Source organism: Panthera uncia (genome assembly GCF_023721935.1).
Source record: "Panthera uncia isolate 11264 chromosome A3 unlocalized genomic scaffold, Puncia_PCG_1.0 HiC_scaffold_11, whole genome shotgun sequence".
NCBI classification, from domain to species: domain Eukaryota; kingdom Metazoa; phylum Chordata; class Mammalia; order Carnivora; family Felidae; genus Panthera; species Panthera uncia.
Window position 1 is genome coordinate 88,108,622 of NW_026057578.1, and position 22,854 is coordinate 88,131,475.

Consider the following 22,854-nt stretch of genomic DNA (forward strand, 5'->3'; position numbering starts at 1 on the left):
ATAGACTGCCTGAGCCATGGGATTGTAGACCCTTAAATGGAAATCAGGGAGGCTTCTGCCAGGCTGGTGGGTGGGTTTCAGTACCCTCTCCTTTCAGTGGCTACACTGCAACATTTCACTGTGAATAAGTCCCCAGCCTACCATCTCAAGGGACCCCCCTCCACCGTCCCCCCCCATCCCTGCCCCACCGCCGAGGCTGTGGGGAGGAAGGGCGGAGCATACACACACAACTCACAAGTCTCTTGGCTAAGAGTATATGAAAGTTTGATCAGCATAGAGGGGAAAATAACTGCAGCTGGTGGGCAGGCAAAGTTAATGCCTGGAGCAGGGGCCAGGGGCAAACCTTGATGACGCTGGGCACATGCAGCTTGGGGGTTGCCAGACCAAAACAGGCATCAATTCCACAGAACAGCAGGATGGAGAAGATAATGGAAAAGTCTGCTACCAGAGCCCGGACCTGCAGAAAGGAGATGGACAAGTGAATGAAGCACCCTCCTGCTTCCTGAAGGACTGAGTCCTCCAGCAGCACAAGAACGGTTAAGAACTTGGGCTCTGAAGTCAGCAGACCTAGGTTCGAATCCTGGCTGTGCCCTTGCCAGCTGTGTGACCTTGGGGAAGCATATCGTCTCTTGGATTCTCAGTTTCCTCAACTGCAAAATGCAGATAATGACAGCACCTATCACATAGACATAAGTGAGTGCTGACACATTCAGAGGGCTTTGCATACATTACTGAAAGTGGGAAGTGTTATATCCACATGGCATGGTAGCCATTGCTGAAGATATTTCCTGGTATGACAGTCTGAACTCATAAGGGGTGGTGAGGGCAAGGCTAAAGTCTAACGGAAATCCTAGCTCCTGAGAATGTGTGGCACATTGCTGTACTGCCACCTGGGCTGGGAGGGAGCTCCTCGGTTCTGCTGGGGACCCCTGTCTGCTCTCAGACCTTCTATCCATGAGAAGTCCTTACCCTCTTGCTCCGTCTCAGGATGCCCATCCTAGACCAGGTTCCTGACCTCACCCCCCTGCCCCCTGACCAATGTCTACACTGCCACCTTGTCTGTATCTCTTCAGAGATAGCAGTTTCCAGAGAACAATAGGGAAAGAAGTTAGGAAGGGCAGGGGCAGGCGATGGATGACACATTGAATGCATTCCCTATACCCCCTACTCTTCTTTAAAATTGTTAGTAAAATAACATATACAATTAATTAAAAACCCACAGAGTGTAGAAAGCAAAGTCCCCTACGCACCTGTCCTCATTTCAGATATATCCATATGTCTGCTTGATTTTAGTTGTTCTGGTGATTTCCTCCATGTCATTATCTAATATGCTATACTTTTGGGGTGCCTGGGTGGCTCAGTCTGTTAAGTGTCCAACTTTGGCTCAGGTTATGATCTCACCATTCATGCGTTCAAGCCCCACTTCGGGCTCTGGGCTGACAGCTCAGAGCCTGGAGCCTGCTTAGGATTCTGTGTCTCCTTCTCTCTCTGCCCCTCCCTCGCTCATACTCTGTGTGTGTATCTCTCTCTTAAAAAAAAAATAATAAAAACATTAAAAAAACTTAATATGCTATACTTTTATATTTTGATTTACTAATTTAAAGCCTCATCTACTGATAAAGATTTAGCTTACTTGCACCATCCTTCCTGCCCTTTCCTCATTCCCAATCTTTGCAAGTTATTTTTAACCTCTTTCTATGGGTTTCCTTTGTACTTCCAGGTTATGAAATTAAACCTCTCTTTCCGCTGGCTTTGCCAGTCCCTCTCATGCTCCATCATGTGAGGCTAGCTGCCCCCACCCACCATCCTCTTCCATCCGTGACTCCTCCATGTTGGTCTTCACATTGTCAAGGCTGAGAACAATCATACTGTCTTCCATAAACATATGTTTTTTTGTGTGTTTTATCTGTGAATTGATTCTAAAAGTTGAAAATCAACAACAGCTTAATATTACTACAAGCAGATAAAATATTGGTCATGGCAGAACCAAGCAGTATGCACATTTACGACTCTCTTTCTGCAATACTCCCAACATCCAGATCAAAAAGTTATTAAGTTAAACCAATGAATTTGCCATTTTTTAATAGGGTAAAGCAGTCCAATGCAGGCCATATACTAGGTCCAACCTAGTATAAAGGTATATATAATAAACAGCTGTGAACTCTACCTTAAAAATGAAAATATAGCCATTCAGTCGATGCCTCTCTGTCATCCAGTGGCATCCCTGTCCCTGCTCTCTAGACAGATCCACTGCTCTGAATTTGGATTTAATTATTTCCATGAATGTCTTTATACTTTTACTAAATATGTATGCAGCCCTAAACAAAATATGACATTGTTTAGCACATTTTATTTATTAAAAAAAATTTTTTTTAAGTAAGCTCTATGCCCAATGTCGGGCTTGAACTCATGACCACAAGATCAAGAGTCACATGCTCTACCTACTGAGCCGGTCAGGAGGAGCCCCCAGCACGTTTAAAAATTTTACATAAATGGTTTCATATTATTTGTAATATCCTGCAGTTTGCTTTCTTTGCTCAACCTTGTGTTGGAGCTATTTTTCCTTATGGATACATGTGGTTGTAGTCTATGTGTATGCATTGCTGCTTTATGTTCCTATGACTGTTGCCCATTTCTGTCTTCATTCTCCTGTTGATAGGTCAATCTGGATTATTTTCATTGTTTTCCTCTTAAAAATCAATGCTTCTGGGGCGCCTGGGTGGCACAGTCGGTTAAGCGTCCGACTTCAGCCAGGTCACGATCTCACGGTCCTTGAGTTCGAGCCCCGCGTCAGGTTCTGGGCTGATGGCTCGGAGCCTGGAGCCTGTTTCCGATTCTGTGTCTCCCTCTCTCTCTGCCCCTCCCCCGTTCATGCTTTGTCTCTCTCTGTCTCAAAAATAAATAAAAAAAAAAAACGTTGAAAAAAAAATCAATGCTTCTAAGAGCATTCTTGCACACATGTGACAATTTCTCTGGGGTGTATTCCTGAGAGTGAAAATGCCCACTGGAAAATCATATTCATCTTCAGTTCCATCAGAGAGTGCCACTAGCTCTCTGAATTGCTTGTTCCTGTTTACACTCTCACCCGCTTTTCATCTCCAACATTTGTTATCCCTCAAGACCTTCATATTTTTACCAATCTGATGGATATGCAATGGTATAATCTCATCCTTCTCTGCAGTACTAAATCCCAGGAGGCAACAGAGTAATACGTAAGAAATTTGAGGGAGAAAAAGTTTGGGTAAAAAAATTTCCTATTATATGAATTATATTTCATTCTCCAGGAAATCAACATTCTCAGATGCAATCATGGCTCTAGAACTTTTATGTAAGAGGTGACTTGGATACGATCTAGTTGGAAGTGGAAGGGAAGGAATTTGCCTTGAGGATGCATTTGGGTTGCGAGCACTCTATTGTTTACTCAGCTTGTATATTGCAAAGCTCCCTAAAGAGCCTTTTATTTAGTCCTTATGAAATATTGGAAAAATCCAATCATTCATATCAGTTTTATCATCATCATCATTATCATCATCATTAGTTATAGTAGTTGTAGCAGTAGCCGTAATATTTATTTAAGATGGCTTTAGGAGAGTGCTCATGGGATTTATGGTGGAAGAGTGTTGCTAAAATTCTTCTGGGTGCCCCTTCCCATGGCACAGTTATTACTCACATATGCAAGTGCTGTTTTGATTAATTAATGTTTTATTCTGGCCAGAGAAAATGCAATTAAAACTAGTACTTAGCATCTCAATGGCATAAAAAGTCAAATACTCAGGAATAAATCTAATAAAAAATGTGCAAGAGTGTGGGGCATCTAGGTGGCTCAGTTGGTTATACATCCACCTCTTGGTTTTGGCTCGGGTCATGATCACATGGTTCGTGGGTTCGAGTCCTGAGTCAGGCTCTGCAGGGACAGCTTGAGATTCTCTCTCCCTCTCTCTCTCTGCCCCCTCCCACTTACACTCTCACTCTCAAAATAAATAAATAAACTTTTTTAAAAATGTGCAAGAGCTTAACGCCAAAACCTAAAAAAATTATGGAGAGAACAAAGAACTAAACAAATGGTGAAGTATATAATATTCATGGTCAGAGACTCAAAATTTAAAAGGTGTCAGTCCTCCCCAAATTGACTTTTTTAAAAAAATATTTACTTAGTTTGAGAGAGAGAGAGAGAGAGAGAGAACATATGGGAAACAGAGAGAGGGAGAGAGAGAATCCCAAACAGGCTCTATGCTGTCAGTGCAGAGCCAGACATGGGGCTCAATCCCACAAACCTTGAGATCACGACCTGAGTCAAAATCAAGAGTTGGAAGCTTAACTGACTGAGACACCCAGGCACCCCTGACATGTAGAGTCAATATAATCCTATCAAAATTCCAACAAGTTTTTATTTTAGTAAAATTTACAATGCTTTTTGGAAAAGAAGGACAAAGAAGGAAAGTTTGGTCTGTAAGGCATACAGGCTTTGTATAAGTCACATAAATGAAGACTGTGATATTGGCATACAAATAAACCAGTCAAACAGAATAAAGAACCCAGAAACAGACCCCATCATATGTGAACATTTGACATATGGCAAAGGAGGTACTGCAGAGCAATGAGAAAGGATGGTCTTTAAAAACAAATTGCTGTGTGTGTGTGTGTGTGTGTGTAGAAACACTATCTCACACTATATGTCAAAAGTAATTCTGGTAGATTGTGAATATAACGTGAAAGGAAAAACAATGAAGCTTTTGGAAGATAACAGAATATCTTCTGTCCAATAGTCTCCTTGAGGAACATTTTGGTATATTTGATTATAATAAAACTAAGAATTTCTATTAACCAAAAGATACCACTAAGAAAGTAAAAAGGCCAGTAACATAGAAGATATCTGCAACACATATGATCACAAAAAGGTTTCTATCCTTTTTCTGTATAAGGAATTTCAAATCAGAAAGAAAAAGACAGACCACCCAATAGAAAATGTGCAAGAGATTTAAATAGGCACTTCGAAGAAGAAAGTCAAATGGCTATATAGCCAACAAACACATAAGATTTTCAACTTCATTAGTCATTGGGAAAATGAACATTTTAAAAACACAATGAGATACTACTACACAGAAAGACTAAAGATAAAACTCTAACAATACCAAGTGTTGCCAAGGGGACTTGACAATAAGAGAACTCAGTTCTCTCTGACTCTAAATCCATGCTCTTAACTTGAAAAACCCTGGTGAGCCAGTGCTGATGTGATGTCCATCCTGTCAGTGGGCCACAACCCTCACAAGGAGACCCAGTGAGGCTTCCTTGTAAATTGCCTAACTGTAGGTCCCCTCCTAACTGCAAGGTGAGCTTACCTTGGTAGGGAAATAGCGGCTGAATTTGAACTTCTTCAGGGTCAGGGTCATGGAGTACGTCCCAAAGAAAAGGATGAAGGACATGAGTGCCAGGTCTGGGATGAACTGGCAGGAATTCCCCAGCAGCTGCCCACCGTAGTTCAGACACTCCTTCTTGCTCAGCAGGGACCAGTCCAGCGCTGTGAGGTTAAGGGGGTTGTACTTGGCGATGAAGCACAGGAGAGAAAGGGTCAGGGTCTTCCTGGGGGTTCAGCTGTATCCTCCCCCCTGTAGTCCCCAGGCAGCCCACACACCCCTCCCATGCCTCTACTGCCCCACTGGTCTCTCTCCTAGCTCAACTCTCCTGCTTTCCCTGTTCAATGCCACTGGTCTCAGCCAGGCTGGTCCACTCTGTCCTCAGAACAGGTTTTGTGTTTCCTTTGTTCCCCTTCTGTCTGTGTTGGTCCCTGGACCTGGAATGTGCTTCTCTCTATGAAACCAACTTTCCCAGCCTTCAAGACCAGATCACATTCTACTTTCTCTCTGAGGCTTTCCTCTCCAGCTTGCAGGGTACCTCCTGTCTCCATGGCTAGAAGGGCACATTTGGCCTATATTTGACACATGGCGTGCTCTGCTTTTGCTGTTTCATTACCTTTCATGTTTGTCTACACACGCATATTACAAGCAAGTTTGAGGGCAGGGGCCACGTCTGTCTATGTCCTTTTAGCTCTCAGAGTGCACACAGCTCCTTGCACATAGTAAGTATCCAGGCATAGACACTGGCTGATTCCAGCCTTCCTCCCTCAAAACCAGAATTTGAAAAATCTTAGGTTATTTTGCCAACTGAGCAGTCAGCTGCTTATGCAGGGGTAACTAAAGGAGCAACCTCAAGGGATCCAAAAAGTCCAAAGATCTCCCCCAAAGCCTGCCAGGGGCTGCCCTTCTCCTGATTTTGGACTTCCCACCATTGGAGCCGCTTAGGCTGGATACCTCTCCTGAGGGCCACTACTCTTCATTACAGGGAGAGGCAGACCAGACCTGATCAGGACTCGTGAGCACAAAAAACAGATCAGATTCAGCGAGGGGGGATTAATAACCTTTCTGGTGCTGGGGGTGGGGGTGGCATTGTTGGCTGGAGTTGGAGGTGCTAGGTAGAAAGGCAAGAAAGAATATAGAAAGATGGCTAGGAAACTGTGACTATACCACTTTTGTGGCCCTGTTTACCATTCCTCACCCCTACCTCCCCTTCGTATGTGTGTGCATGTGCTTGTGTGATATTTCTGCACATTGATTTAGTAGAATGAGATGTGTTTTAAAGGGGGGCGGGGGTTGGCAGTATGTACTTAAGATAAAAATGTGCATTTCCACTGCTCCGCAGGTGATCCTGATGCACAGCTGGGACTGACCCCTGCAAGTCTGGGTTGCCATAAAATGTTCTGTTTTCCCAACTTCCCTCTCTTTCCCCACAAACAAAAGCCCTCAAATATCTGAATAAGTGGAGAAGACTTACCAGAGAGGTGTTGGTGTTTGGCGTCAGCAGGGCTGAAGCATTGAACACGGTTGTATTCGCTGTGGATGAGCACAGGACATGGGAACGCATCAGCAGCTGCTGGGCTGGGAGGCTGCAGCCCCCACCCGGCCTCCACCTTTCCCATCTCCTGCCATTTCTTAGAGCCCGGGAGCGGCCTCCCTCATGAGGGCAGCTCATCGCACCCAGCCCCTCTCCACTCTCCTCACTTTGCCCAGTGAGGACAGGGGTGGTGGAGGAGTCCGGGTCACAGCTCTGACAGACCCACTGGGCCAGGCTAGGACAGCTCCTATCTCACCGTGAAGGGCTGGCTTTAAAAACCAAAGTGAGGAATCTGCTGCCAAGACAAAGTGCCGACACAAACTGGTGAATAATGTGCCTTGTGAATCCCTACCAGCAACTGGCTCCACGTCTGTGCTCTTAGACATTTTCAGAGGACTTACTCTATGCCATGCACTATGCCAAACCTTACACACATCATCTTGCTAAGTTCCTAAATCCCCAAGTAGTCTCCCCACTTTTTAAAGATGAACTGAGGCCCAGGGAGATTAGGTAACCTGCCCGTTGCCCAAGGTCACATAGTTACTACTTGGAGAAGTCATGATCCATCCCACACAGGTTGGCCCAGAGCCTGTACACCTTCAAGCCCCACACAGCAAATATCCTTGCCTGTACCTACCCTCCCCCCTCCCACACACACACTTCTCTTCTCTACCTGTCCAAATGTGTTTTTAGGTCAACTGTAAGAAACACACTGGCTTTGATATTAAATTTTCTAATCTGCCCCTTGAATGCAAGGTGAGAAAAATTAAATCCAAGTCCAGGATCTGAAGGAGAATCAAAGCCCAGAGATGCTGCTCTTAGCTATTTACCACATCCTTTGTTTGGGTACTCCCTTTCCCCAGCCTCAGTATCCCTAATTGTAAGTGGAGCATACAAAGCTTCCCATCACAGGCCACAAGAAGAATTGAGAAGAACTGTAATTCCCTTCCTGTGGGATGTAGCCATTCATTAAAAAGACAGGCCTTGGAGGCTGCTGTTTGCCTTCTCTCTTGCTCCTGCTCAGCATGCGTAGAGAAGGGCTAGGTCCTTCTTGCCTTTCTTCTCCAGGTGGAAGGTGATTAAGTAGTTCCTATGCAGCAGGTTTGGGGAGGGAGGGAGGGAGGAGATCTGCTAGCCAGTTTTCTGGCAATAAATCTGAAATACACTGCAAGTCCCATTTGGCTCCTGCTGGCTATCCATGGTTGATTGGGGACCCAGAGTGCAGTAGAGGCTATTCTTGAAGCTTCCTTCAACCTCCAACAAACTGTTGTGGGGTGGATGTGATCACAGGACCCATCTGTGTAGCCCACTTCTAGGGCAGTTGGGGATGGAAGTGGCCAAGGAATTCAGTCTTGACCTAGGGCAGAATATTCCTAAAAGTTCTCCAAACCAGAGGTTTGTTATTATTCCGAAGAATGCTTCACTTACAGAAATCAGGACATCTGCTGCCTTACCTCATACCACTGACCAAGAGAACGTGATGCAGTTACCAACAAAGCATAGAAAGTGGGCAGGAAAGCTAACTTAGGCCTACCCACACAAATGCTAGAGGATTCCCAGCTAATGCTAGAGACTGGAAAGTTCAGGCACCTTTCCATTGCCCAAGCTTGTCAGACCAGATATTCCTTTGATGTCTTCAGCTTAGGCTTAGCCATTCTTTTATATTGGGTAGGGTTTATCTGAAAGCCACTTTGAGATGAAGAAGGATGAAATATAACATGGAAAATTCCAGAAAGGGTCCAAGTATCAAATATTTTTAAATTCTAGTGTTTACAAAGTAGTACTCACTTGGGATTGAAAGCAGCCAAATCAGTGTGTGCAGCATCCATAAATAGAATACAAATCAGTTACAATGGAAACAAGATTAAATTTAAAAAGAGAGCACCCCCCTACAACAAGCTCTTAGGATGAAGAGAGATGGACACTGATAGGGTGCCATAGCCAGACTGGGCTTTCCAGTAAAGCTAGGAATATGGAACATTTTGTAAGCAATTGGCCCATGGACTGGAGAAACCTTCCTCAGTTAGTTCCCCCCACCCCATCTCCTAATGTCTAGGACTTTCCTTTTCACATTATAATCAAAAGTAACTTGTCCTGATTCCAGTTCCTTTACTCTTGGTGGAGAAACTGAAAATCTAATCTTACTAGAGTTAGTGGCTAATAATGGTCCCGTATTACTAATTAATAGTTCAATAGAGCAATGGTTCTCACACTTAAATATGCATCAGAATCACCTGGAAGGCTTGTTAATATACAGCTGGCCCTACCCCAGAGTTTCTGATTTAGCATGTGTGGGGTGAGGCCCAAGAATTTGTATTTCTAATTTCCTGGAAGCTGCTGCTTCTGGGGACCACAGTTTGAGAACCACGGCAATACAGGGACTCAAAAGAATGAGGCAATGTCAGGCACCTGGGCAAGGCCAGAGGGGACACTATTTGGAGGCAAGTGGATTTTATTATGGCCCTCAAATCCAACATTATTTGCTCCTACATCACCTGTTCTTAGGGCATGTCCATGTTTGGTTTCTCCTGCAGATAGAAGATTCTCTGAATGGCTGAAGTGCCACCCACATATGACCCCAGAATTTGGACAGTTTCTAAAAGAGATCAAGGCCATGTACTTCCAAAAGGCACATTTGTGGGAACATTTGTGTTCAGTCAGTGCAATAAAGCCACAGTTCAGTGGGCACAAGCAGCAAATGGGAGTGCCCTGATGGGGCCTTGGCCACGGAGGTGAGATTCACTCTAGGACACGAGTGAGAAGGGCGTGTAGGTAGGATCTCCTTGTTCCCACAGCAAGCAACATGCTCTGGCTCAGGACGTCTGGCTTCACCTCTTTATGGATTTTCATGAAATAACCCAAAATTAATGATAGACAAAAATTAAGTCTAGACTGCTTTACAAAACCAGTGCAGTGACAGAGGGAGAGAGTACAAAACTGTACTCCCTGAGGTCAGGACATCTTCATCTCCATGAGGCCTAGCCTAAAACAGGGTGCACAATGATTGTATAATATTTTTGATTGACTTATGATCATCTTTTAATCAATAAGTTGTGTTACAGTGCTGAACACACAAAATCTACTTATGTCAAACTCCAATCCAATCTGGGTATAGATTTGAAAGCCTCACAAGAGTTCTATGAGACTGGCAGGGACAGCATTGATATCCTTCTATTACAGCCAGGGAAACTGAGGTTCAGTGTGAATTGGGTGGTCTCTGGACCTCAGTTTGCTCTCTGTGAGTCCAGCTTGGTAGTGTCAGAGATATATGAATGGCTCTCTCTTCTCTCTCTCTCTCTCTCTCTCTCTCTCTCTCTCGATATACAGATATAGATCTAGGTATAGATCCATGAGTGTCCTTCCCTGCTCTGTAGCATCCTGGGCACTCTGGGCACATTCCACTAGACACTCTTAGGGGCATGATTATGACTGTGAAGGAGGCCAGTGTTTCAGCCTATAGGAAGCCCTAACTTTACAGATGACACTTTTATGGTAAGGAACTCCATGGGAATGGCACTGAGTATTATCAGGTTGACCAGTTGGTTGAGTCAACCTCCCACCCAGTGAAGGGATTCTTTTAACACCCTTGGTAGACGGACATCCAGAGAGTGTCCAGGTATCTTGTGACCACCCAAGGGGACTGATACTTCTCAGGGTGATATCTCCTACATTTGAGTAGAGAGTTGTGGTGGGGGGAGTGAGTAGGTGGGGGCGCAGGGCATGTCTGGGGTTACCGGTCACCTGTGTCAGGGGCGACACACTCGCATTTGTAGGTGGTGATGAAGTCAGGCTTAAAGTCCATGTTGATGGGGTAGTACTTGAAGGCACCGATCATCTTCTTGATGGCATCATAGATGAAGATGAAGCTGATGAGGGTGGAGAATCCCTCTTCGGTGAAGCGGGTGATATACTTGATGATAAAGCTGGCATCTGTGGCCACCAGGATAAGGCACTGGATGGCTGAGTGTAGGCCAATCCAGAGGCGGAACTCCATGTAGTCCAGGCCATTGCCTCTGGAAGACAGAGGGAAGGGAGGGACCTCCAGCCCAGGGCTCTTCACCGTGCTTGGTTCTCCAGACTCACCCTGAGTGGATCATCTGTCCCTCCTGTGCCACAGATGCCCTCCTAGGAGCTGTGAGAACACTAGGGACAGGGACAATTCCTGGGTTGGGTTGTCTCCTCTTTGTAAATTCTGGGAAAGAATTTCACAGGGGTGGCAGGAAGAGGCTAAGACATCTCAGTTCTCACAACTTTGATAACAAACACCCAGGGTAAATGAAAAACAGGGAATATCAGAGTGACAGAGCTGGGGGAGGCCTTAAAATAGACTTATGTTGTAGATGAGGCAACTGAGCCCAGGGTGATCACAGGAGTTGCCTGGGTCAGGATGTGGCCTTTGGACCTCCAGCTCAAGACTGCACTGACTTCCCATCACAGTTGCTTACAAGCACAGTGGTGTGAATTGTTTCCTCTTGTCTTGCCTCCATGTCTCCCTATCAGCTATGCTAAAAAGCACTAAGATGGCTTAGAAGCAGGTAGCTGGAGAGAGTCAGGAAGGACCTCCTGGCAGTCCTTCCCATAGGTAAAGACAGCTTTGATACCTCCTCCCCCTGCCTCCCTTTTGGGCCTATTCTCCTTCCTGGCCTTAGTGTACTGCCCTAAGTGTGAGAGCAGGCACTGGGAACTACCAAGGGCACCTACTTGCTGAAGTCGAAGAGGAGCTTCTCAAAGATGAGGATGGGCCCTGTGCTGCTGAGGATGATGAGGGGCTGTCCCGAGAAGAGGCAGAACAAGGAGCCGGCCATGGCAGTGCCTAGGAAGCTCTCCATCACTCCCTGGGAGATGAGGAATATGAGTCTCAGCGGAAGCTGGAGAAGGGGCCTCTTAGCATAGGTTAGAACCCAGCCAAGGGCCCAGGCTACAGTGCTCATCTGTATTCCAGGCCCTCTCCTCCAAAAATTCTCCTTCCTATCTCCTATTCTACAACCCCTGCATCACCACTGTTAGTCTCAATTTCCATTTGGATAAAGGTCCCACATGACTTCCTTTTGGCACCCTACAGCTTAGAAAATAGGGCTGCCAGTGGATATGCATGTGATTGTCCTCATGCCCAGTCTACTCCCAGAGGACAGTCCATTCGTCCATCCAGTTATTTATTCATTCAAACATCTGTTAGGTGCTTTCAGAGGTCAGACCACTCATTTGCTAAAAATCCTTTAAATAAGTTAGAAAGGGAGGGAGCCAAACCATAAGAGACCCTTAAAAATGGAGAATAAAGGGGGGGTTGGGGGGGGGGGTGGGAGGGAGGGGAAAGTGGGTGATGGACATTGAGCACTGTTGGGATGAGCACTGGGTGTTGTATGGAAACCAATTTGACAATCAATTTCATATTTAAAAAAATAAAGAAAAGAAAAAAAGAAAAAAATCCTTTAAGTGCCTGCTCTGTACCAGCCATTTTGTTAGGTATTGGGGGCCCATCAGTGAACAAGATAATGCATCTTCAGTCTAATGGGAAATACAAACAAGTAATCAGGCAATTTCCATACAGCACTTTCTCAACCTTAGTATTATTGACATTTTGGGCTAGATAATTCTTTGTTGTAGGGGGATGTCCTGTGCATTTTAAGATGTTTAGTTAGCAGCATGCCTGGCTTCTACCCACAAGATGCCAGTAGCACCACCCCCTCCCAGTTATAACAATCCAAACTGTCTCTAGATATTGTTCAATGTCTCTTGGGGGTCAAAATCATTCCTTGTTGAGAATCACTGCCAAGGAGTGTGATAACCAGGGATAAGTTCAAGGTGTCATAGGAACACACAGTAGGAGTAAGGGGAGTGGTCAGAAAGGCTTCCTAAGAGGTATATATGTAGCAGCTGAGACCCAAAATATCAGCACGGAATTGACCAGAATAGGGTAAGCGGGGTGACAAAAAAAGACTGTCCCAGGAAGAGGGACTCTTATTTACAAAGGCTGGAGCTGAAAGGGAGGATGCCTTTGAAGAAGTGAAAGATGATCAAGATTGATGGAAAACAGAATGGGTAAGAACAGGAATCTGCGAAAGTGTTCCTTGGGAGAGGAGTCTTGAGAAGTAGGGCCATGTCATTCATGAAGGCCATGTGGGGAAGCTGGGACTTATGAGTCATGGATGATACATGCATACCTGAGTGAACCATGGTGTCACTTGCTATATTGGGGGTAGCAGCAGGTCTAGAGGGAAGGCAATGGATGCGATGCTGGCCCTGTGCATTGGGGGATTCCTGGGGGCAGCCATGTGGACATACCCAGGAGATAGTTGGATATTGGACCTGCAGCTCAGGAGAGTGGTATGGTCTGAAGAGAAGCATTCATCTCAATGTATTTGGGAAAATAGGTCTTCCATCTTGATGTCTGAGTTTTCCAATGGTTCTACCCTGAAGGTCCCATGGGAAAAGCCCCTTGCCTGGGATATGGGCTGGTATCTCTGTTGACTGAGGTTTTCCCCAGGGAGGCCTCTGTTATTGTCATGGTAAGAGCTTACCATCTTTCTAAACATGTCTTAATTCCAGCTAAGAATTTAAGAGTGTTTAAAAAAATATGCAGAGAAGTCCATAATTAATAACTTAATTGTGCTGATTGTTCATTCACACCTCAATGGGGAAAGTATCAAATAACAAAACAGATAATTCCCCTTAAAAGTCTGAGCATCGCATAACGTATAGAATTGTTAAATCACTATGTTGTATACCTGAAAACTAATATAACATTGCAAGTCAACTATACTTCAATGATAAAAATTAACAAAAAAGACTAGAGGGCAACTGACACTGCTTAATAAATATAACAAAATAAACTAAAAAGTTTGATCTATTTATGTCATCCTTACATTGGACTTTAGTAACATGATTTAACTTTAGATCTTTTAATAATGTTGGTTATTATTTTTTTTGAATGGCAAAGGATTACAAAAAGTGATGGTCTGAACCCCATGGTGGATGAAACCCAAGCCTTGGTTTTGGGATAATGGGATGAAGCTCATTACTGCCACCTGGTGGCAGCAGCTTTTATGGAGGTTTGCACTCATGTTCACAGTCCGCACACACCTGATAATTGTCAGTGGCATCCCCCAGAAGCCCACCAAAGGTGATTGCGTTGGTGATACAGCCGAGGTAGATGAACAGGATGGCAGAGATGGACTGAATGTGGAAGCCATCGTAGAAATCACTTAGGAACCAGGGCAGCTTCCTCTTGATATCCAGACGCAGGCCACCGAAGAACCTGCTCAAGACAGGCCCGGGGGCTGCTTTCTCACCACAAACACCAGTGCAGGGTCAGGGCTATTTACAGGAGCCTGCAGAATCTGGGGCAAGGAAGGGAACTTGACTAGAGGTGGATGGGGACAGGGATCTTTCCACCAGAACATTTAAAGACAGGGAAGGATTTTCATAGGACTGAAAGTTTGTGGTCAGCAACATCCCTACTGGAAAGGTGGTCACAGGCGGCCTGGATGGGAGAGGGAAAGCCTGATGGGAACATGTCCTGGAGTAAATCTAACATTCCATGGGGAATGGAAATCCTGGGGTCCACAGAAATCCTGGCCGTCCTCCTCAGTGATGTCCCTGATCATCTGCAGGACACCTCCCTGTGTTTGGTAAACATAGATGCGTCCAACTTTAGGAGAGAGTTAGACATCCCATATTTATCAAGGGTAGGTTCTTAATCTTATAACTAGTTTCTTTATTCTCTGGAACAACTGAGTGGGGAATTTTAGGCTTAGAGATAGTGTTTACTGGGTATACTATTCCCCATAGCCCCTAATGCAATGCTTGGCATGGAGCAGGGTTTCTTAGCCTTGGTATCATTGACATGTAGGGCTGGGTAATCCTTTATTGTGGGGCTGTCCTATGCATGTAGAATGTTGAGCAGCATCCCTGGCTTCTATCCCCTAGATGCCAGCAGCATCACCCCTCTAACTGTGACAAACAAAAATGTCTCTGGACATTGTCAAATGTTCCCTGGGGGAGGATGGGGGTGAAGGCAAAGTTACCTCCGATTTGGAACTACTGGCTGGCATAGAGCCAAAGGTATATAAAACAGGACTCCATTCTCAAAGTCATAATTTACATATAGCTTTGTAGGGCCATGTCCTTGTCCTTTCCTAAATTATTCCAAGAACCAGCAAGGAAACCCAAGCCAGGAGATTCCCTCCATCCTTTCTCTTTTTAAAGAAAAAGAGAAAAGAAAAAATTTCAGATGGTACTGTTATGGATTAAATTGTGTCACCTCCAAAAGACACATTAAAATCCTAACCTCTATACCTATCATTGTGACCTTATTTGGAAATAGGGTCCTTGCAGATGTAATAAAATTAAGATGAAGTCACTGCGGTGGGCCCTAATCCAGTATGGCCGGTGTCCTCATACAGAGAGGAAAGTGTCATAGGAAGACACACACAGAGAGAATACCACGTGAGGACACAGGCTGAGATGGAGCTATGTGGCTGCAAGCCAAGGACACCAAGGGTTGGCAGCCACCAGAAGAAGCTGGGGAGAGGGAAGGGAGGATCCCACTCAGAGTCTGGGAGCTGGTCTTGCCCACACCTTGATTTGGAACTTTTACCTCCAGAACCATGAGAGAAAATTTCTATTGTATAAGCCACCGAGAATGTGCCACTTTGTTATGACAACCCTAGAAAACTCATACAGGAACACAGAGTATCTAGAGAAAAGTTTGGGTTCCTCCACTCCTGTGCTGGACCCCACTTCCCTTCTGCTGCAACCCTTATGCGGGATCCAGAGAGGTTTGGAGGGCGTGGGGAGGAAGAGTGCAGAGGCCAGACCCCATGGCCGGGAGGGGGCGCTGCAGGCAGAAGTGGAGAAGGTTCCCGCAGGTGGGTGAGGGGAGAAGCCTAAAGGACGGCTGGCGTCACCGTCAAGCCTGGGGTGGGCACCTTCCCGTCCAGATAAGCTCTTCCCCGATTTCGTGCATGGCTGGCATCTCTCCGTCCTCCCCGCTGCTCCCTCCGCCGGCCCCGCCGCCACTGCCGCCGCCTCCCGCGCCGCCTCCAGCAACCGCTCCGCCTCCGCCCACAGAGCCGTTCATCTGGCCTAGCTCCGTCAGGGAGAACACGGATTTCCTGTACGGAGCAAGGGGCAGGTGACAGCAGGGCTCCCAATCCTGGGACAAGCTTAGCTGTTCTAGAACTGTTTGGAGAACACCTCTGACCTCGCCCACAAAAATCGTGAAGTATCTTAAAATGCAGAGAAAAATGCCGAAAATGAACTTGCAATACCCATGCACGGGTCACCCACACTTTATAGATGTTCATATGAAGCATATTGCTTGCTTTTTTTTTTTTTTTTAGAGCAATAAAACGACACCAGAAAAAGAAATAGTGTAAACTAATTCATGCTGACCAGAAAAGCCAGAGACAGACAGACTCGGAGCTCCCTTTGTACCACTGCCGTCTTCTGCCACCCCTCCATCCACATACATACCTCTTATCAGCAGAGGGCACTTTCTTGGGGGGCTCAATTCGGATATTTGGGTCCCATTCTCCAGGGGGAAGGACGATGACCTCATCCAGAAATTCATCAATCCCTGCTATCAGATCTTCCCGATTTCGGGCTTTATAGGCCACGTCACTGAAGAGCTGGGGAGGAAAGAGTAAGGGGACGTCTTGCTGACTGTCTGCTTCTTATCCACATCCTGGGAACACATCACATATAGTTTTGGAGAAGATTCCTCTGAACCATTGCTCCTGCCAGCTTACCCTCTGTCTTTGAGGTAAGGACAGAGCCCCTCAGGTGAAATTAGATACAGTGGGGAACAGCAGGGCCTTGGGGGAAGACCTGAAGGCCAGGTCTCTGTGCCCTAGCTGTAGGACTTTGGTTGAGTCACTCAACCTTTCTGTTGTCAGTTTTGCACACAGCAAGCTCATTAGAAAACCTATGCAGAGTCCAGTCCAAGAAGCTCAGATACTTTAAATCTGATTATAACTTCCTAGCCCCTCAGCCTTGGAGGGTCAGGCTGCATCATTCCAGGTTGTTTCCAGGGTGTTCTTTCTGATTTACAGATCATGCCTGTGTTTAAAGTCCTCTAGGCTCCCCACCACCCCAGGCACAGAGGGAACACTAAGCTGTGCCTACAGGCTCTGTGTAGTCTCTAGCTCACCTCTTGCTCTTGAAGCTCTTACACTGAGCCTAAGTCAAACCACTTTTATCCAGCGTCTCCATCTTCAAGCTTTGGCTCTTGTTCTCTTTGTCTGGAATGCCTGCCTCTTAGGCTTATGCAAGGTCTATGTAACTCCTGCTCATCCTTAGCTTAAAGGCCCCTCCTATGTGAAGCCTCACCTGGCTGCCTGGACAGTTAGCATATGGTTCATTTTAGAATTACAGGTCTGTCTCTCCCACTTGATTAGTGCTCCTAAAGGGCAGGGACTGTTCCCTGATTCTTATAACCCTCAGTGCCTTGCACAAGCCTGGCACACAGTAGGTGCTCATATGTGCCTTTTGGATAAGTGAGTGAATAAAGGCACAGTGCTTGTTGCAGGAGCCATGACATTCTGGAGTACGTGCTTCTTGTTCCCACTTACATCGTCTACCATGAGGGTTGCAATGGCACGGCCAATTTCATTGTAGGATTTTGATCTCCCAGAAGGTCCAAGCAATATGAACAGAAATCTGCAAAAATATGATGGAGGAGGAGGAGGAGGAGGCAGAGGAGGAGGAAAGTGAGAAGGAAAAATAGAAGCAGGTGAAAAGGATTCTCTGGCCCTGGACATGATTCATTCTTAACTCATGAATTGACCATACACTTGTCCCTTCCCTCCTTTGAATCCCACACTTGCTTTGCAGAGGCACCTCTTCACTCCCTCCAGCTCCCACTTGAGCATCCTCACCATTGTCTTGTTGTCCAAGCCCAGCCAATGGTGTCTGTCTCAGCTGTTGGCTTCTTTTTTTAATGATTATTTAAAATAAAATCTAAAATACTGCCCTAGTCAGAAGACTTTCTTCCCCAGCAATTCCCTAATTTTCCTACCACATTTTAGGGGTGTCTCCAATAGCACTTTGGGACCACTGCCTGGACAGCTGGCTTCCTTCAAGCGGGTGTGGGGGCAGATTTCAGTGGCCCTCACCTGGTGGGGACAGGGACCTCAGTCACTCCTCCCAGCATGGCTGACTGGATGAGACGCACAAAGGCAATAAATGGCTGGTCCAGGAAGTCCACCTCACCCACTAGTACATTGGAGGCTTCTGAGTCCTTGGGGATCTTCTTCATGAATTTGTTTTTCCGCTGGTCAGGGAGGGGAAAACAAGATACCCATGGATACTCACATCAGTGGTTTCAGCTCTCAATCCCTCACCCCCCTTCAGATTGCTGTGAAGGCCTAACTTTAAAAAAATTCTCCATGCACTTCTCAAGAGACTGAAGTAACCAAACACTTTCCCTATTCTGCAGATGAGGAGACTCAAAATTGGTTAACCCCAGGACCAAGTAAGCCTTAGTAGATGGGAAGGAACAGGCAATGATCTGAACCCTAAGATATTCCTTGATGGGGGAAAACTTTGCTCAACTGAAGTGTGAGTCAAGGGGTCAAAGAAGAGAGCCCAGGCTTGCTGGCCATCAGGCCTTATCTCCCAGCCCCCTGCAGCACAAGCAGATGGGAGTCTTGGCTCTTCCACACCAGGTGCCCAGCCCTCCCTCTCTGCCCTCACCTTGGGTGACTGTGGAAAGGATGAGGCCCATTCTGATGACAGGGCAGACATGCTTTGTTTTCCCTTTGCCATCAGCTTCCTGGTTGACAGGAGCCCCTGGACCCCACCTCCAAATCTGTGAGAGACTTCTGTGCCCCTGAGTCACCCCCAGGGGAACTCCCAGGAAACTCAGCTTCTGAGACTTTCCGACTTAAGACCACTGAGATGCTGGGGGCTAGTGTCTGTTCAGGGCAGGAAGGTCAAATAGGCAGAGCGAGTGGGGTCTAATATAAGAAGCACAGGAGGCAGGCCCTCATCCCAAACTTATTCCCACTCTGTCCGTGTATGACTTCATTCATAGGGTTAAGATACTGACTCCTCCTGAGTTCTCTTTTATAATGAAAATGCCTCAGGGACAGTCATGTACAAGCCTCTTCTCAGTCTTTAACATCATAGGTTATGTTAGTTTTTCAAATTGCTTCTCCTTGGGTACAAGGGGATGAACAAGGGACAGAGAGATAATTTTGTACAGAGAGGATGGAGAGGAAGGCTTTTGTGGGGGTAGGGCTGGTGGAAGTCCAAAGTGGCCAACAAAGGAAGAAAGGGCCAGAAGGGGGAGACAAGTGCTAACGAGAGATCCCGTGGACACCACAACATTGCCCCCCAATCCCTCCTTGTCTGGAATCTCTATTTCTCATAAGCACAGTGTAGACACAGATTCCTTGTGTCTCTTCCTGTTCCATGTCCCTGGGCACAGGCAGGGGCTACTCTCTGATGCACTCATGGGGGGCATGATACAGACTGGGCTCGGCAGCCTACCAGCAGAAGAAAAGGCATGTGAGCAATGGCTGCACCCTTATAATCTTTGAAATCTAAACAAATAAGCAAACAAAACTCTTCACAGCCACCCAGCTAATAGCACCAAGGACCCTAACAGTGAGAATAAGTATGGCCAGATGTTAAATGAGAAAGCCAGAGTCCCAAAGGTTCAAAAAGTCCCTTTGTTTCAGGCATAGTCAGCTGATTCATAAGGAGGTTCTTCAAGATGGAGGGTTGGGTGTGCCAAGCAGGTGCTATCCCCCTGACAGGACAGGAGGAGGGGAGGGGTGGCAGGAATGCCCTGGACCTTGAAAACAACAATGCTTTGGCGTTATCCAACCAGCACATCCATAACCCAGGAGAGGAGAAGGGGCCCTTGCAGATTGTGACATGTTTGGCAAGGAGGTCGCCATGGTGGTGTCCCAGAAATGAGCCACACTGGCATTCTGGCCCTCGTGGCTTGGCGACAATCTGGACATGGGTTTGTCTAACCAGGGCCCTGCCGACCCCACTTCCTGAACTCCATGGGAACTCTGGTCCACCTCTGCTGAGTCTCTGCACACAGTGAATCCACGCTCTGCTCACTAGAAACCTGTTGACCTGTCTAGGGCAGGTGTGGAGTTTTAAAGAAAGATGGACCTCAAGGGCACCCACTGGCCTGCGAGCCATTGACCCCACAACAAGCAATGCTGCTGCAAATACTGAGAAGCAGCATCACTCAATCAGTCGGGGGAGCTGTATGCCGGGCTCCAATCCCTAGATTGATACAGCTTTGCCTGGGGAAAGGGATAGCTAGCATTCTTATTACCACTTAGATATTTATTTAAATAGTCTCTGAAAGACTTTTACTAGGCAATGCTTTCTTATGGTGGCTTTACCGTCTGTGTGCGTGACTATAGTAAAGTGGGTTTCCTCTCTAAATAATATTCCAGAATATTCCTTCCCAAGTCACCCCCAAACTAAGGACTCTAGAATCAGATTGCCTGGGTTAAATCATAGTTGTGTTACCTTTCAGCTACATGAACTTGGGCACATTATTTAACTGCTTTAAGCCCTCAGTGTCCTCATCAGTAGAATGGAGATGATAAGCATACCTTTGTGATGCAAACAAAAAGCTCTGTGCAATGTAGTGCATGCAGCATGTGGACCTGAAATGTTGGTTGATGCTGTTATTGTTATTATTTTAGCCACCAAAGGGACTTTGGGACTCTGACATGAGGGACTCTTTTTGTTTTGCTTTCCACCAAACTTGGGGGTGCCTTGAAGGCCTGGAGGTCACCCACGCTCCTGAGGGATTCTCATCAAATTTCAGGTTTCCTCCATCACCTTTCTTCCTATTTCTGGAGGCACAGGCAAGGGGACCATCAAGATGTATGAGGGTTGCAGTTGAAGGTGGCCGCCACTAGAGTTCCCCAGGGGCAAAGTCACAGGGTACCTTGGTTGTGGGCCTTAGAACTTGGACTTAACCTGTTTGTAGGATTCTGATCTCCTCATGGAGGTTTCAGCCAAGCTGGTGGGAGACAAGAACTGATGTCCTGCCCTGGCCTAGGAGAAGACACACTAGTGGGCAGTCCAGTCGATCCACTGGCAGTGTTGTCTCCACAGTCAGGCCCCACTGCTTTTCTCTGCCAACCCAAGTCCCCACTCCATCCTTAAATCCACGACCTCCATGCTTGGGGGTCGTGGAGAAGGTGAGACTGTGTGCTGGTCTTCTTCTGTCCAACAAATCCCAAGTTCAGGGACAGCTGGCACCTCATCTGATCATACTTCTCTGTCCCCCACTCCCTGAGCACCTGGCACAGAGCCAGCATGTAGGGCTTAGTGAGTACCTGACTGATGGGCTGGGCAGTCACAAAGGCAGCCCAGAGCCCCCACCTGGGTCCTCCCTGGGGACTCCTATTCCTTCATGGGAGTGGAGTTCTGCCCGTAGGGGCTCCCTGTCCCTGAAACCAAAGGCACCTTCCCACCCTGGGCCTTCACGGTGGCCAAGGACCAGGCCTTTACTACCTGGTCTGTGTTTGGGGTGCGAGAAATATCATTCATGCTCCTGCTCTGGGCGTGACCTAGGAGAGAAGGAAAAGAAGGTCCATCAGGGGAAGTCAGGCTCCTGCAGGTCCTTTTCCCTTGGTCCCTCCACATGCTTCTCCCGGCTTCATAACCAAAGCAAGACCCCCTGTCCCCTCATCGCTCGGCCCCTTGGAGCTAGCCTCTGCTCCTTTTCCTTCCCTTTCTTCCCTTCTACTGCAGGTTCTCCTTTCCATTCTCACCCCTCAGTCTGCTACACTCTGCTTTCTATTCCTCCACCCCACCTTCTTGGGCAGAGACCGAGATGTCTGCTCTGCGCCAGGCCCTGGAGGAGGTGAGGGACACAGACACATGATCAGGTGAGGTGCCAGTGTCACTGAGTTTGGGCTTGTTGGAGAAAGAAGACCAGTTTCACCTCTGTCCTCCATGACCCATATGAGTGTTTAAAAATGGCCAGGTGTTGGGGCGCCTGGGTGGCTCACTCGGTTGAGTGTCTGACTTCAACTCAGATCATGATCTCACGGCCCCATGTTGGGCTCTGCACTGACAGCTCAGAGCCTGGAGCCTGCTTCAGATTCTGTATCTCCCTCTCTCTCTGCCCCTACCCTGCTTATACTCTGTCTCTCAAAAATGAATAAACGTTAGAGATTTTTTTTTTTCAAATGGTCAGGTATTTTCTGGCAGAAGGAAGGAACGTGGGGAAAACAGTGGTGACAAATTATTTGAACTGGCCAATTGTTCCTTCCCTAGCTGAGGCAGGAGAAAGTCAGCTCTCATTTCCCAGCAGCAGCCAAATCCAGCGGGCACTCTCAGATCTATTATTTCTTGGCTTTCTGTGGCCTGTGGCAGCCCTAACTTCTAGAACTCTGTCCTCCCTTGGCTCCCTTCCTCTTACATGCATTCAGGATCCTCTCCTGCTGGGCTCAGGGCCTTGCTTTGCTTCATCCCTTGCAGAGTCTTCACCCCCTCCATCTTTGGTCAGTTACATCCACCCCCTCCACCCCCATCACTTAATGTCTACACTGGGCTGAGGATGCCCAGATTGGGTCTCCACTCCATACCTCTCCCCTGATCCCCAGACTCTGTTGTGCAGCCCCACCTGGGACCTTAAACTCCACATACCAGGTAATGGAACTCACTGGCTTCCATCAAATGACTCCCCCTCCACATCTTAGTCTGTTCAATGCCCCTCCCTCCTATCCACCCCACCTAGGTGCTGGCCTCACCTCCTCATTTCCTGTTTCTCCTGGTCCTTGCATCCCACTTTGGCCCTGTCCTCTCCAGTCTTGCTCTGACAGTCTCTCACTTTCGATCTTGTCCCCCTCTAGTTTATTCTTTCTCAAATAAGAATCTGATCATGGTGTGCCTCTGCTGAAAATTTCTCAGGGGACCCCATTACCTTCACCATAAAGACAGGCTCCTTCTGCAGCATGTGTGTGTACACTCTCT

General features: G+C 46.8%; 1 protein-coding gene across 4 annotated transcripts in view; it reads right to left on the reverse strand.

The window, feature by feature from the left end:
• The window catches only part of SLC4A5 (solute carrier family 4 member 5), a 106,386-nt gene that overhangs the window by 17,345 nt on the left and 66,187 nt on the right, over positions 1-22,854 (reverse strand). For all 4 annotated transcript variants that reach the window (XM_049651734.1, XM_049651733.1, XM_049651736.1 and 1 more), the window contains 11 exons: positions 21,388-21,443; positions 18,003-18,160; positions 17,460-17,547; positions 16,363-16,517; positions 15,816-16,001; positions 13,969-14,143; positions 11,590-11,723; positions 10,630-10,901; positions 6,829-6,887; positions 5,340-5,540; positions 344-457 (listed from right to left, as the gene is read on the reverse strand). In XM_049651734.1, coding sequence (XP_049507691.1) covers positions 344-457; positions 5,340-5,540; positions 6,829-6,887; positions 10,630-10,901; positions 11,590-11,723; positions 13,969-14,143; positions 15,816-16,001; positions 16,363-16,517; positions 17,460-17,547; positions 18,003-18,160; positions 21,388-21,443 — 1,598 coding nt within the window. The remainder of the gene's footprint in view (positions 1-343; positions 458-5,339; positions 5,541-6,828; positions 6,888-10,629; positions 10,902-11,589; positions 11,724-13,968; positions 14,144-15,815; positions 16,002-16,362; positions 16,518-17,459; positions 17,548-18,002; positions 18,161-21,387; positions 21,444-22,854) is intronic.